This window comes from Aquarana catesbeiana, linkage group LG06 (assembly GCF_042186555.1).
Source record: "Aquarana catesbeiana isolate 2022-GZ linkage group LG06, ASM4218655v1, whole genome shotgun sequence".
NCBI classification, from domain to species: Eukaryota; Metazoa; Chordata; class Amphibia; order Anura; family Ranidae; genus Aquarana; species Aquarana catesbeiana.
Genome location: NC_133329.1, coordinates 409807675 through 409821714, shown reverse-complemented (window position 1 = coordinate 409821714; position 14040 = coordinate 409807675). Strand labels below are relative to the sequence as shown.

Below are 14040 nucleotides of genomic sequence, written 5' to 3'. Positions count from 1 at the left end.
TATCTGAGATTAACAAGTAGGTACAATTTATGGGAGAGGAACACGAGGCTTTGAGACAATAGGAGGTCATTGTACCTAGAGATACCTTTGTGTAATGAATGAGGTTTTTTGCAATGGCTTGTAATGTGGTGAAATGTGATCTTAATAATGTTTTAATGTGAAGGGGAATAAAAGTCTGTAGATATTTTAAATAATTCTCTTTGTCAATATACTCTGGAATATTGGTACCTTTTAACATCCATTGAATAGTAAGTTTGCAGTGAGATGGGAAGACGCAGACAGCAATGATATCCGGACAGGTGCTAAGCCTTCCTCGCTCTGTATTAGATGTGTGTGGTTATAGCATATGTCTGCACCAGACAACAGGAAATGAGGGGAAATCTCCCCAGCAAGATTGTAGATGGGAAATAAAACCTGGCAGAGGTGTATCTGCCCACCCCAACAACCCCCCACCCATAACAAAAGATGATCTGTAGTTTGGCTTTAAAATAACATGTGAACTCACAAAAAAGTGTGCACTAGGGTATGCTAGAAAGTCCCCTCCCAAAGAAGAAGGACCCCTCCTTGCCCCCTTGAGCAGAAGACCCTGATGGCAGCAAGGCACACTCAGGTCCACCTAGCCAAATGACCCCACTCCTCACGATCAGCTAACCAACTAGTACTGGGTGTGGGGCTTTACTGAAGAGAGACCCCCCAAGGCAAGAGGGGAAGGACACTAAGGGCCACCCCCCCCAAGACTTACAAACGTGAAACGTGCATAAATAAAATAGGTACCAATGTGCAAGACAATGGCTATGCCTTGTGGCCTGGTAACAAAAACACTGCCGTGGTCTCAGTCAAAAGGCGCCTCGTTCATGAGGCATTGTGCAAGTGGTGTAATGGTCTAGTGCTCATACCCATAGTGATACTAGGAGCACCCCCGGGATGCCACTGCTAGGGGGCATTCAACACCGCAGGCTCTTTGCCTCCCAACCCCTGGCCAGACAGGGTAGCACTTCTCAAATCAGGAGGCACTGGGCCTCTCGGAATCCTCCACAAATGGGAAGTACTACTGGCCATCGCCTTACCCAATAGGTACTTAACTCAGGTTCCTTTCCTTAGGTAAGATCCCACAGAACCCTCTTCATACCAGCCAAGATACTATAGAGCCAGCCATAAGGCCAGAATGATGGTGGACCACCCCTACTGGACACTGATAAGAACAGATACTACTGTACATTGTATCTTGGCAAAAAGACCTTAAGAAACACGGCATAGACAACAAAAATGCAGCATGTGGAGCATTTTAAGGTGTGTATGGTTACAGCCAGCACCCACCGAGAGTTTGTAATGTTCAGACTGATGGGGATAGTGTCCATAGTTTTGCCCTACCATGAAATGGCCAGCACAGTGAGTTTCTTCTGTATTATGGTCTTGGTTTACATCTCTATCACTCTCGGCTTGGCTTCATAGTGTCCCCACTGTGACAGGTCCACCACATGATCTCCTTTCCATTTGAAATGATTCAAGACAGTTGAGGGGTGATGTGCTGATGCTAAATAAAATTGAGTAAGTTAGTCCAATGGTGGGCACCTTGAACCTATTTTGGTGGCTCCAGACCTACCTGATCATCTTCTATTTCGCAGCCTCAAGGAACTTCAATAATGCAAAATCTTCCTAAGTGTCCTACATTACCCATAATAATCGCTCGTAAGCTACTATTCTTGTTTGTTAACTTCCAGCAATTCCTCTTCTTCTGACAGAATCTATTATGTATTGGTATGGATTTATCCCATTCTCTCCCAAATTGCAGGAATTCAGGATGTGTAACCCTGAAGCATGTCCTGAGGTGCGGAGAAACACACCTTGGACGCCCTGGATGCCTGTCAACATCACGCAGAGCGGATCGCGCCAGGAACAGCGTTTCCGATATACCTGCAGAGCGCAACTGTCAGACCCCCATATCCTGCAGTTCGGGAGGAAGAAGATAGAGACCCGATTCTGTGCTAACGAAGGCCCGGTGGCCTGTGAGACAGACTGTACGTTTGTATCTGACCTGAAATCTGATTCTTTTTATTATTTTATTATTGGTGAAAGGCTTTGTTTTAATATTTCTAAATGTGTCTTGTCAGACTTCATCTGAAATAAGGCTGACAAATATACATTAGGTTCTTTCAATTACAACTCTGAAACCGGGGGGATGGCAAAACAGATCCTCTCCCCCCCAATTCAGCCTTAGGGGCAACTGTGCCAATGTTGACATACAGAAAATGTTTTGACAATGGTTCAGTGTCAGCGTATGCCCACATCCCATACCCACAGTCATTAGTTCATTGTAGAAAGGGGCTTTCTAGGGCATAGCTATTGAATGGCACCATCAACCCAACAGATGCATATAAAATGTAAAAAATGTATTGTACAAAAGTTAAAAACATATATAGATCTCTCCCTCACCTCTGGCGTTTTCCCCGATGCTCTAAAACATGCACTGGTCACTCCCGTACTCAAAAAGCCGTCCTTGGACCCTACCAATCTTAACAACCTACGCCCTATCTCCTTGCTCCCCTTTTCCTCTAAACTCCTTGAACGCCTGGTTTACAACCAACTGAGTGACCACCTCATTAAAAACAACCTTCTTGATCCCCTTCAATCTGGATTTCGCCCTCAACACTCCACAGAAACTGCTCTTTTAAAACTCACAAATGACCTACTAATTGCAAAAACCAATGGACACTATTCTGTACTCCTACTTCTGGATCTTTCAGCTGCCTTTGACATGGTTGACCACCCCCTCTGCCTCAAAAAACTTTACTCCCTCGGTCTCCGTGACTGTGCTCTTCAGTGGCTCTCATCCTACCTATCCCAATGCACCTTCAGTGTCACTTACAATTCTACTTCCTCCACTCCTCTTCCCTTCTCTGTCGGGGTCCCCCAAGGTTCTGTTCTTGGACCTCTTTTATTTTCAATCTACACCTCTTCCCTGGGTCAGCTGATAGCCTCTCACGGCTTTCAATATCATTTCTACGCTGACGACACACAAATCTATCTCTCCACCCCTCAACTCACTCCATCAGTCTCCTCACGCATCACTAACTTACTAACCGACATATCTGTATGGATGTCACACCACTTCCTCAAACTCAACTTGTCCAAAACCGAGCTTATAATATTTCCTCCCCCACGTGCCTCTTCCCCTGACTTCTCTGTGAAGAGCAATGGCAAAACCATAAACCCATCCCCACATGTCAGGGTGCTAGGTGTTATCCTGGACTCTGAACTCTCCTTTCGGCCCCACATCCAATCACTTTCCAAAGCTTGCCGCCTCAACCTCCGCAACATCTCCAAACTATGTCCCTTTCTAACCAGTGAAACCACAAAGCTCCTGATTCACTCCCTGGTTATCTCTCGCCTTGACTACTGCAACTCACTCCTCATTGGCTTACCTTTAAATAGACTATCCCCCCTTCAGTCCATCATGAATGCTGCTGCCAGACTCATCCACCTTACAAACCGCTCAGTGTCTGCTACCCCTCTCTGCCAATCCCTCCATTGGCTACCACTCACCCAACAAATTAAATTCAAAATACTAACAATAAGTTACAAAGCCATCCACAACTCTGCCCCCAGCTACATCACTAACCTAGTCTCAAAATACCAACCTAAACGCCATCTCCGTTCCTCCCAAGATCTCCTGCTCTCTAGCTCCCTCATCACCTCCTCCCATATCCGCCTCCAGGACTTCTCCCGAGCCTCGCCCATCCTCTGGAATTCCCTACCCCAATCTGTCAGACTGTCTCCAAATGTATCCATTTTTAGGCGATCCCTGAAAACTTTCCTCTTCAGAGAAGCCTATCCTTCCTCCATCTAACAACTGCACTATTTTCTCCATTAGCTCATCCCCCACAGCTATTACCCTTTTGTATAACTTGACCCTCCCTCCTAGATTGTAAGTTCTAACAAGCAGGGCCCTCTGATTCCTCCTGTATTGAATTGTATTGTACTTGTACTGTCTGTCCTAATGTTGTAAAGCGCTGCGTAAACTGTTGGCGCTATATAAATCCTGTATAATAATAATATATAGATACCATGTCATGTGACAAATAAGTTACCAGGATAATTTGCATTGATACATAGTAAAAAAAGACCATGCCACAATACAGCTCGGCGCGTTTCATCATCTGAAATAAGGCTAAAAATACTTCAAGTTCTTTCAGTTACAACTCTGAAGCCACGGGATGGCAAAACAGATCTTCCCCCAACTCTACCTTAGGGGCAACTGTGCCAGTTTTGCTATACGGAAGAAAAAAAATCTTTCATGTCACTCATCCCTGCCCGCCCCCAAGACCTGGATGAAAATATTGTGGGCATAGCCTTTATTAATTACAATTCCAGACCTTATATTCCAGATGTGACCCTACAAGTGATTAATACGGAAACCCCAAGACCCAACCCAACACCCTAAGATTTTGTTTGTAGGAGTTTTACAACAGTGGTAGATATCCCTAGCCTAACACTGACCATATAGAGTATGGTGCCCAATCGTCAGCCTGAGGGCCGCATGTGGCCCTTGAGTACTTGCTGTGTGGCCCTTTTCAGACCCCAACAGTCAGTAGCAGGAGCAGTCTCATGTAGCATGTCCTCAATATCTCAATATCTCCTATAATGTGTCTTCCTGTTGCTGGTCTGCACTCTCTAATGCTCTCCTCCTAGAATGTCTAATGATCTTCTGTCATATACTGAATTTATATGTGGCCCTTTGGAGCTGTCAGGGGCCACAGTTGAGGCACCCTACACCTTGCATGCTTGACAACCATTGGTATAGAGTAATGGTCTTCTGTCATTCTCCCTCCAGCTCTGGTGGATGATCTCATGCGGAATGGCAAGAGTCCGGCTCGTGTAATCAGCGGCGGCTGGAGCTCATGGGGAGCCTGGTCCGTCTGTTCCCGCGAGTGTGAATTGGGGTTCCGATCCAGAAAACGGTTCTGCAATAATCCCGAACCTCGGAACGGAGGACTTCCCTGCTCAGGATCTGCCACTGAGTTCCAGGACTGCAACCCCCAACCCTGCCCAGGTGAGAGACCAACCAAGTCATTGTCCGGGGGAATTCTGTAACTCTTCCACACAATATGCAATGTCTGGATGTTCAGCCAGTAGGGGGTGGTATTTAAAAGTAGAAGTGTACTTCAAAACTTTTTAAATAAATGGGTGAAAAATGTTGTTGAATTTAAACATGCTTGGGCAAAAAGTCTAAAAATATAAAAAAAAGAAAAAAAAAAGAAACAGGCAGACTTAGAAAACCTGGTCTGCTGTCAATTTAGGGCCACCATTAGAAATCATGGGACTCTGTACAGCTCACCTGAAAGGGCCTCCCTCCCAGTACACCCTATCAGTGACCTTGCCCACTGCACCATACTCTGTACCCCCTACACCCCTACTACCCTGCACTCTGCACCCCCCACCCCCCCTTACATCTTACTTCTCCCCCTGCATTCCTCATTACTCAGCACTCTGCAAGTCCTGCATTCCCCATGACTCTATCTGTACCCTCATTACACCTCTGCATCCCCCGTTACTCCACAATTCCGCACCCTTGCATCCCCCATTAACCTGCACTTTGCGCCCCCTGCATCCCCCATTACCAGGGCCTCTGATAGGCCATTACAACTGGCCCTGTTGTACCAGGCCTGGCCAGCAGGGGGGCCCGGGCAACGTGATCAGAGAACGAATGCATGCAGAAAAAAAAAATTCCTCCAGCTATGACCGAACAACCCCGACCATGGCTCTCTGCTCTGTTCTACACTGCCTGAGAGAAGAAGCAGTGAGGTGAACAGCGGCAGAAGAAAAGAAGGAAGAAGCAGACAGACTGACTAAAATTGCTTTTGACACTGACTGACACTCCAGTCCAGGCAGCAGCAGCAGGGTCAGAGAGCAAGCGACTCCTGGGTCCCGGCTAACACAGGTGTGTGCTTGCTTGGGGCAGCAGCATCTATACATTATGGGATTGGCGGCATGGGTGGCACTGTCTGCAGCACTGGCACTGGGTGGCACGGGCTGCAGGCAGCACATGCGTTCTGGCCTATAACACATGTGCTGCTTGCAGCCAAAGCCACCCATGCCACAATGTACTGCAGACAGTGCCACCCATGCTGCCAATGCCATAATGTACTGCAGACAGTGGCACCCATGCCACCAATGCCATAATGTACTGCAGACAGTGGCACCCATGCCACCAATGCCATAATGTACTGCAGACGGTGGCACCCATGCTGCCAATGCCATAATGTACTGCAGACAGTGCTACCCATGCTGCCATAACATATATGCTGCCTGCAGAGACAGTGCCACCCATGCTGCCATTGGCATTATGGCATTGGCGGCATGGGTGGCACTGTCTGTAATACATTATGGCATTGGTGGCATAGGTGGCACTCTCTTCAGTGGTAAATATCACTTGAAGACAAACCTGCACTTTGTTTCAAGGCGGGCTCTAGGGAGGGGCTGGGGGTGAGGCTGAAGGAGGGACCAGGTGTGGGGCTAAAGGGGGGCCCAGTAGGGTAGGCTGTACGGGGCCCTATGATTTCTATCAGCAGCCCTGCCCTTTACCCCCTGCTTTGCATCTCCCTTTACTCCACATTCTGCATTTCTCACTACCCCTTACTCTGCATCCCCCATTACCCCGCACTCTGCACCCCCTGAATCCTCTATCCCCCTACACTCTGCACTTTCTGCATCCTCCAGTATGCCCCACTCTGCATCCCCGTCTTTGGGATTTAGAGTGAAGCTTCACCTGGAGGTAGTGTGCCTTGCTGGCCCCCGGGGGCCCCTTCTGTAGTATTGGCATTGCACCCTCTGCCCGGCTCACAGCAGATCCTCCAAAGTTTCAAAGCAGTGAGCTCTGCCTAGCCATGGCCCCTCCCTGATGAGCGCAGGATTCTGGGTGTTGTAGTCATGGATAAGGAGTAGAAAAAGGGACACCCAGGGTTCTGAAGTTGGACTGTGAGCAGCCCACAGGTAGCCCCTGCCCAGACCCCTGTGGACCTGATGGGGCCCGGGCCCGAGAAGGGAGTGCTGTTTACCCCCCCCCAGTAACCCTGCCTTGCTTTTCTATGTTTATTGCTGTCATTTCTGTCTCTCCATTGGGGAGATATTTTCTTGTCGTGTCACCAGGATAGGAAGTGACCCCCCCCCCTTTTTTTGGGGTTAAGTAGAATGAAGAAAGGAGGATACAGCATTGTCATTTTTGTAGTATGCGTTTCCCTCACTTCCTGTCTGAACACGAGAAGGTTTTCCTCTGGAGTTTGGCTTAAACTTAGTCTTGGCAATATAATTGAAGAGACATTCACAGAGGGGGAAAAAAAGAAGCGATGAGTAGAAGAGGACGAGCTCCACTCTAAATGTCCTTATTGACGCCTTTGAAGTGGAGTTTGTATTCCGCCATAAAAGCTCCTTTGTAGTAGGAACTGAATTCCTCTTGTTTTTGTGCGATCTGAAAGTCGATGTGATGTAATTATAGCACTGCCATATAATGCGGCGCGTGGGATGAAAGCGGCGGATGACTTATTTTTATGTTGTCACAAATAATTGGGCAGATCAATAGTTACACATTTGGAATAAATGGCTCCCTATGGAGTGAGGAAAACACAAGTAGGACGTAATAGTGATTAATTGGTGATACTCCTACAACGTTTCAAAATGTGCAGCTATCAATCATTTCTACTAACGATTAATCACTGCAAGAAATCGCCAGCGTGCGCCCAACCTCAATCAATGTCATTGGTGACTGAGAGCACAAAAATCAGGAATTTCTCTATTTGCAGCTTTAGAGCGAAAGTTTGCCTATATTTTGTTCCATGGATATAGGTCAAAAGTGCAGCGCTAATAGCACATTATTCAACAGCTGATATAAATCATAAACGAGTCCAAATAAATACGTGCAGAAATCAGAGACAGTGCCAAAGTGATCAATGAAATCTTCATCCACACTTGTTCAGATAACTCTTCATAGATAGTGACACCGCAGTGATCCGCCACCTTATATTCAATAAAACCCTAATGGTTCTAAGCCCCGGACAATGTCCAGTGTGACAAAACACGTAGGGCGGAGCTATCGCTCGTGACGTCATCACGCACCTCGTTCTCAGGAAACGGCCCGGGACTGGCTCTTGTTTCAAAAGCGCTTATTCAACGCATTTCACTTTGCCCCTTGGAGCTTAATCCTAGGGAATCATAATTAAGCTAGCGTCTGGGCTGGGGTTGCCATGCACATGGGTTTGCCTCATGATGTGTGGCTTATGGATCTTTTCCTTGACATTCCTGAAAACATCAAAGCACCCCGCCTCAGTACTCCTCTCAAGAGCCCTCAGTCCTGATGCAGGCAGTGGGCGGGCTCTTGGGTGGAGTCATGCAAATAACAAAATGCCTTAAAGGGTGGATGTCAGGTGTTTTGTGCATGAAGACCACCCTAGGTAACACCCACTTGCGGTGCTGAGCCTCAATAATTTAAAGAACTGAAATCCAATGAATAAAAGGGGGCGAGCAAGGGACTGTCAGGGTGTAGAGGTCTCCAGCCAGGAAATGAGGCGGGACTCTATCTGACTTGCTGCAGCTTCTAATGCACATTGTGAGAAGCTCACAGTGTGCAGTGAAATCAGAGGAAGCCATTTCAGTCCAGGTGAGGAGCCGGTACAACTGTGCAAGACTTAAGGGAAGGCTGAAGTTTGACTTTAACAGAACAGTTTCAATATGCTCTGTCAGTCAGTGGCCGCTGGTGGGGGGCAGCTCGCGGCCTCTCCAGCCAGCTAGACACCCCCTCCCTGGCTTTCGCTTTATTGACCGCCGCCCCCGTCGCTCGATTGCCGCATCGCCCGCCAAGCCCCCCCACCAGCCCCTGCACTTATCCCATCCAGGTTGCTGCTCCCCCCCCCTCCCTGCTTCTTCCCCCGAGTCCTGGCAGTCACTTCTCCACCCAGCCAATCAGGACTTGGGACCCGTGGCAAATCGGACTCTCAAGACCTTCTTCCTGATTGGCTGGGAGGAGAAACAGGAAGACATTAGCGAATATTAATTTGCTAATGTCACACAACTGACAGCGCCCCAAGCCCACCCTTTTTGAAGCCAATTAGATCCTCAAGCTCTAATCATGTGCTTCTAAAAATGAAAAAAAAAACCTCATTGGAATGCATGTGTCCGGCGCCCTGCTTGTAGATTAGGGGGCCGGACACATTTATTAGGGGGTCCCTGCATGAGTTGCCGCCGCTGCTGTCAGTACACGGGGTGGGCACGGAAAGGAGACGCAGTCACTTCTCTGGAACCGTGATCACGGTGTGTGCGCTGAACACCTCTGTCGTCTCTCAGTGGCCCCAGTGGGCTTATTACGGCCCCGATATCTCACGTCGCCTCCTCGTGCCGGGTAGTATAATCTTTTACGAGGAACTGGATTCCAAGTATAGGTGAAAAAAGCACAGTTACCTCTTAATTGAAAACAACAAGGTGCAGTATATCGTTCTCCCATTTTATTGGGTAATTGTTGTCTCGCTGTCGTAATTTTGATCTTTACTGCTCCGTAAACTGCTCCGGGTCCAATAATGAATAATAAAAGCTGCACCAGCAACGGCTGTAAACAGTTTTATATGAAGAGTCCAACTAAACTTTTATAATACTGTATGAGTGGCCCGTCCCTCGGTGTTGGCGGCAGATTGTATACCCGTCATTTTCTCTTTCTGTAGCGCCGACATATTCCGCAGCGGTGTGCAATCTAAAGAAATCACAGAACTGACAGACAAAAGTGTAACAGTTCAACTAAAAGAGATACAATGTTACAGTGTTACTGCATCACATCATAAAATTTCACTGATTATAGACTAACCAGCTCAGCTCCCCTAAAAATCTATCGGCCTATTGGTTTGGAAATGACTTTGTGATTGCTTAAGTTAACAAAGTAAAACATATAAAGTTTTTTTTTTCTCTAAAGCAACTTTATTGAAACTTCACATTTATATAAATCAAAGTTCAGTAGTAAAGACATAGTATAGTACAAAGGGTCCAAGAGGACCAACATCTATATAAAGTGTCTCTAAACAAGCGATGTACGACATTAAACATATATCATTTTTGGGTTTTTTTTTTTTTTTTTTTTTTGTAATATTGTCTTGATTTTTTTTTTATTTATTTAATGCAACCCATAGGAAAAAATAAATGAATAAAACTAAAAAAAAAAGATTTTTCTACTGTAATTAGTTTTGAAAAAATAAAAAAATAGGTTTTCTATCATTTGTCCTAAAGTTACTATTCTGATTCTGGTAATGGCATTACAAGGTGTTTCTTTTTAATGCAACGCCAAAAAATGATTGAACAAAACGTACAAAAAAAAAAAAAAAAATCTAAGTATTAACTGTTGTAAAATAGAAATAAAGGAAAACATATCCAGAAAAAGAATAGTTAAGAGGAGAAGGGGAAGGAGGAGTTATTTAGGGCTGATTATGGTAAACTAAGGGTCGATGAGGCCTCATTCACATGGGTGCCCGTCGTCCGTGAATGGGCCATGGGTTCATGCGGCTTGTACTGCCAGATTCTGCATGCAGGCAGCCCGTGGAAGTGTATAGGGTCACAGTGGTTGCATGGTCAAAACTGCTTGTCCCAATTTGACACGAGTGTGGTTGAGCTTCACCGGACGCAGGCAGTGTGCGTTCAAAGCGACTCACACACCTATCAAATTGGGATGGGCAGCTGCGTCCGTGCAACCGCTGCATCCCTATACACTTACATGGGCTACCTGCACATAGCATCTGGCAGCTCAAGCCGCATAAACCCCCTGCACATTCATCAACTACAGGGGTCAGTGCCTGTATGAATGAGAACTAAGGGGTTAAATTGGAAACAATTTTATTTGTGGATGAATGAAACAAAGTAGCTGCAAATGTAACAATGTATTCTGGCTCTATTTCCCATCTGATAAATGTTTATAAACAATGTTACTTTGTATCTCTCTATCTCCTGTCTGATCAATGTTTATAAACAATGTTACTTTGTACCTCTCTATCTCCCGTTTGATCAATGTTTATAAACAATGTTACTTTGTATATCTCTATCTCCTTTCTCAACAATATTTGGAGGAAGGAGGTTCTGATTCCTCTATATCAGGGGTAGGCAACCTTTGAGAGAAGAAGATCTACCCAGACAACATTGAAGAGATCAAAGATCACTGGGGTGCAGAGCCCCCTTTAAAAAAAAAAAAAAAAAAAGGAATTAACTAGCAAGCCCCCAATAAAACGTAAAGACAGCATAAAAAGCCTAGAAAAATCTACTAAGACTAATTTCACTGTAAAAATATAAACTTGGCCTACCTTAAAAGTTAGTTTCAGTGAAAAACTCACTTTCATTCACAAATGTCTGGCCAGTAATTGGTCACCCCCACAAGTCTGATGCCGGAGTTCATCATGAAAGCAGAACATCTGGTACTGCAGGCTGATTTTCTGATTTCTGGCCAGTGCAAGTAGTTTGTACCGTGATGTACAGATTTCAGTAGTTTGTACCGCGGTCTACAGAGTACTGACCTCTGTACACTGCCCTACATCCTACTGACCTCTGTACACTGCTCTACATACTACTGACCTCTGTACACTGCCCTACATCCTACTGACCTCTGTACACTGCTCTACATACTACTGACCTCTGTACACTGCTCTACATCCTACTGACCTCTGTACACTGCTCTACATCCTACTGACCTCTGTACACTGCCCTACATACTACTGACCTCTGTACACTGCTCTACATCCTACTGACCTCTGTACACTGCTCTACATACTACTGACCTCTGTACACTGCTCTACATACTATTGACCTCTGTACACTGCACTACATACTACTGACCTCTGTACACTGCTCTCTACATCCTACTGACCTCTGTACACTGCTCTACATCCTACTGACCTCTGTACACTGCTCTACATCCTACTGACCTCTGTACACTGCTCTACATCCTACTGACCTCTGTACACTGCTCTACATCCTACTGACCTCTGTACACTGCTCTACATCCTACTGACCTCTGTACACTGCTCTACATCCTACTGACCTCTGTACACTGCTCTACATCCTACTGACCTCTGTACACTGCTCTACATCCTACTGACCTCTGTACACTGCTCTACATCCTACTGACCTCTGTACACTGCTCTACATACTACTGACCTCTGTACACTGCTCTACATACTACTGACCTCTATACACTGCCCTACATACTACTGACCTCTGCACACTGCCCTACATACTACTGATCTCTGTACACTGCTCTACATCCTACTGACCTCTGTACACTGCTCTACATCCTACTGACCTCTGTACACTGCTCTACATCCTACTGACCTCTATACACTGCCCTACATACTACTGACCTCTGTACACTGCCCTACATACTACTGACCTCTGTACACTGCTCTACATCCTACTGACCTCTGTACACTGCTCTACATCCTACTGACCTCTGTACACTGCTCTACATCCTACTGACCTCTGTACACTGCTCTACATACTACTGACCTCTGTACACTGCTCTACATCCTACTGACCTCTGTACACTGCTCTACATCCTACTGACCTCTGTACACTGCTCTACATCCTACTGACCTCTGTACACTGCTCTACATCCTACTGACCTCTGTACACTGCTCTACATACTACTGACCTCTGTACACTGCTCTACATCCTACTGACCTCTGTACACTGCTCTACATACTACTGACCTCTGTACACTGCCCTACATACTACTGACCTCTGTACACTGCTCTACATCCTACTGACCTCTGTACACTGCCCTACATACTACTGACCTCTGTACACTGCTCTACATCCTACTGACCTCTGTACACTGCTCTACATACTACTGACCTCTGTACACTGCTCTACATACTACTGACCTCTGTACACTGCCCTACATACTACTGACCTCTGTACACTGCTCTACATCCTACTGACCTCTGTACACTGCTCTACATCCTACTGACCTCTGTACACTGCTCTACATCCTACTGACCTCTGTACACTGCTCTACATACTACTGACCTCTGTACACTGCTCTACATACTACTGACCTCTGTACACTGCCCTACATACTACTGACCTCTGTACACCGCCCTACATACTACTGACCTCTGTACACCGCCCTACATACTACTGACCTCTGTACACTGCTCTACATACTACTGATCTCTGTACACTGCCCTACATACTACTGACCTCTGTACACCGCTCTACATCCTACTGACCTCTGTACACTGCTCTACATACTACTGACCTCTGTACACTGCTCTACATACTACTGATCTCTGTACACTGCCCTACATACTACTGACCTCTGTACACTGCTCTACATACTACTGACCTCTGTACACTGCACTACATACAACTGACCTCTGTACACTGCCCTACATACTACTAACCTCTGTACACTGCCCTACATACTATTGACCTCTGTACACTGCTCTACATACTACTGACCTCTGTACACTGCTCTACATCCTACTGACCTCTGTACACTGCTCTACATCCTACTGACCTCTGTACACTGCTCTACATACTACTGATCTCTGTACACTGCCCTACATACTACTGACCTCTGTACACTGCTCTACATACTACTGACCTCTGTACACTGCTCTACATCCTACTGACCTCTGTACACTGCCCTACATACTACTGACCTCTGTACACTGCCCTACATCCTACTGACCTCTGTACACTGCTCTACATACTACTGACCTCTGTACACTGCCCTACATACTACTGACCTCTGTACACCGCTCTACATCCTACTGACCTCTGTACACTGCTCTACATACTACTGATCTCTGTACACTGCCCTACATACTACTGACCTCTGTACACTGCTCTACATACTACTGACCTCTGTACACTGCTCTACATACTACTGACCTCTGTACACTGCTCTACATCCTACTGACCTCTGTACACTGCCCTACATACTACTAACCTCTGTACACTGCCCTACATACTATTGACCTCTGTACACTGCTCTACATACTACTGACCTCTGTACACTGC

At 46.2% G+C, this 14040-nt stretch overlaps 1 protein-coding gene across 1 annotated transcript in view; it reads left to right on the top strand.

The window, feature by feature from the left end:
- The window catches only part of SEMA5B (semaphorin 5B), a 221771-nt gene that overhangs the window by 175756 nt on the left and 31975 nt on the right, over nucleotides 1-14040 (top strand). Inside the window, exons 14-15 of the mRNA XM_073635242.1 lie at nucleotides 1793-2018; nucleotides 4832-5050. Of these exons, the coding sequence (XP_073491343.1) occupies nucleotides 1793-2018; nucleotides 4832-5050 (445 nt within the window). The remainder of the gene's footprint in view (nucleotides 1-1792; nucleotides 2019-4831; nucleotides 5051-14040) is intronic.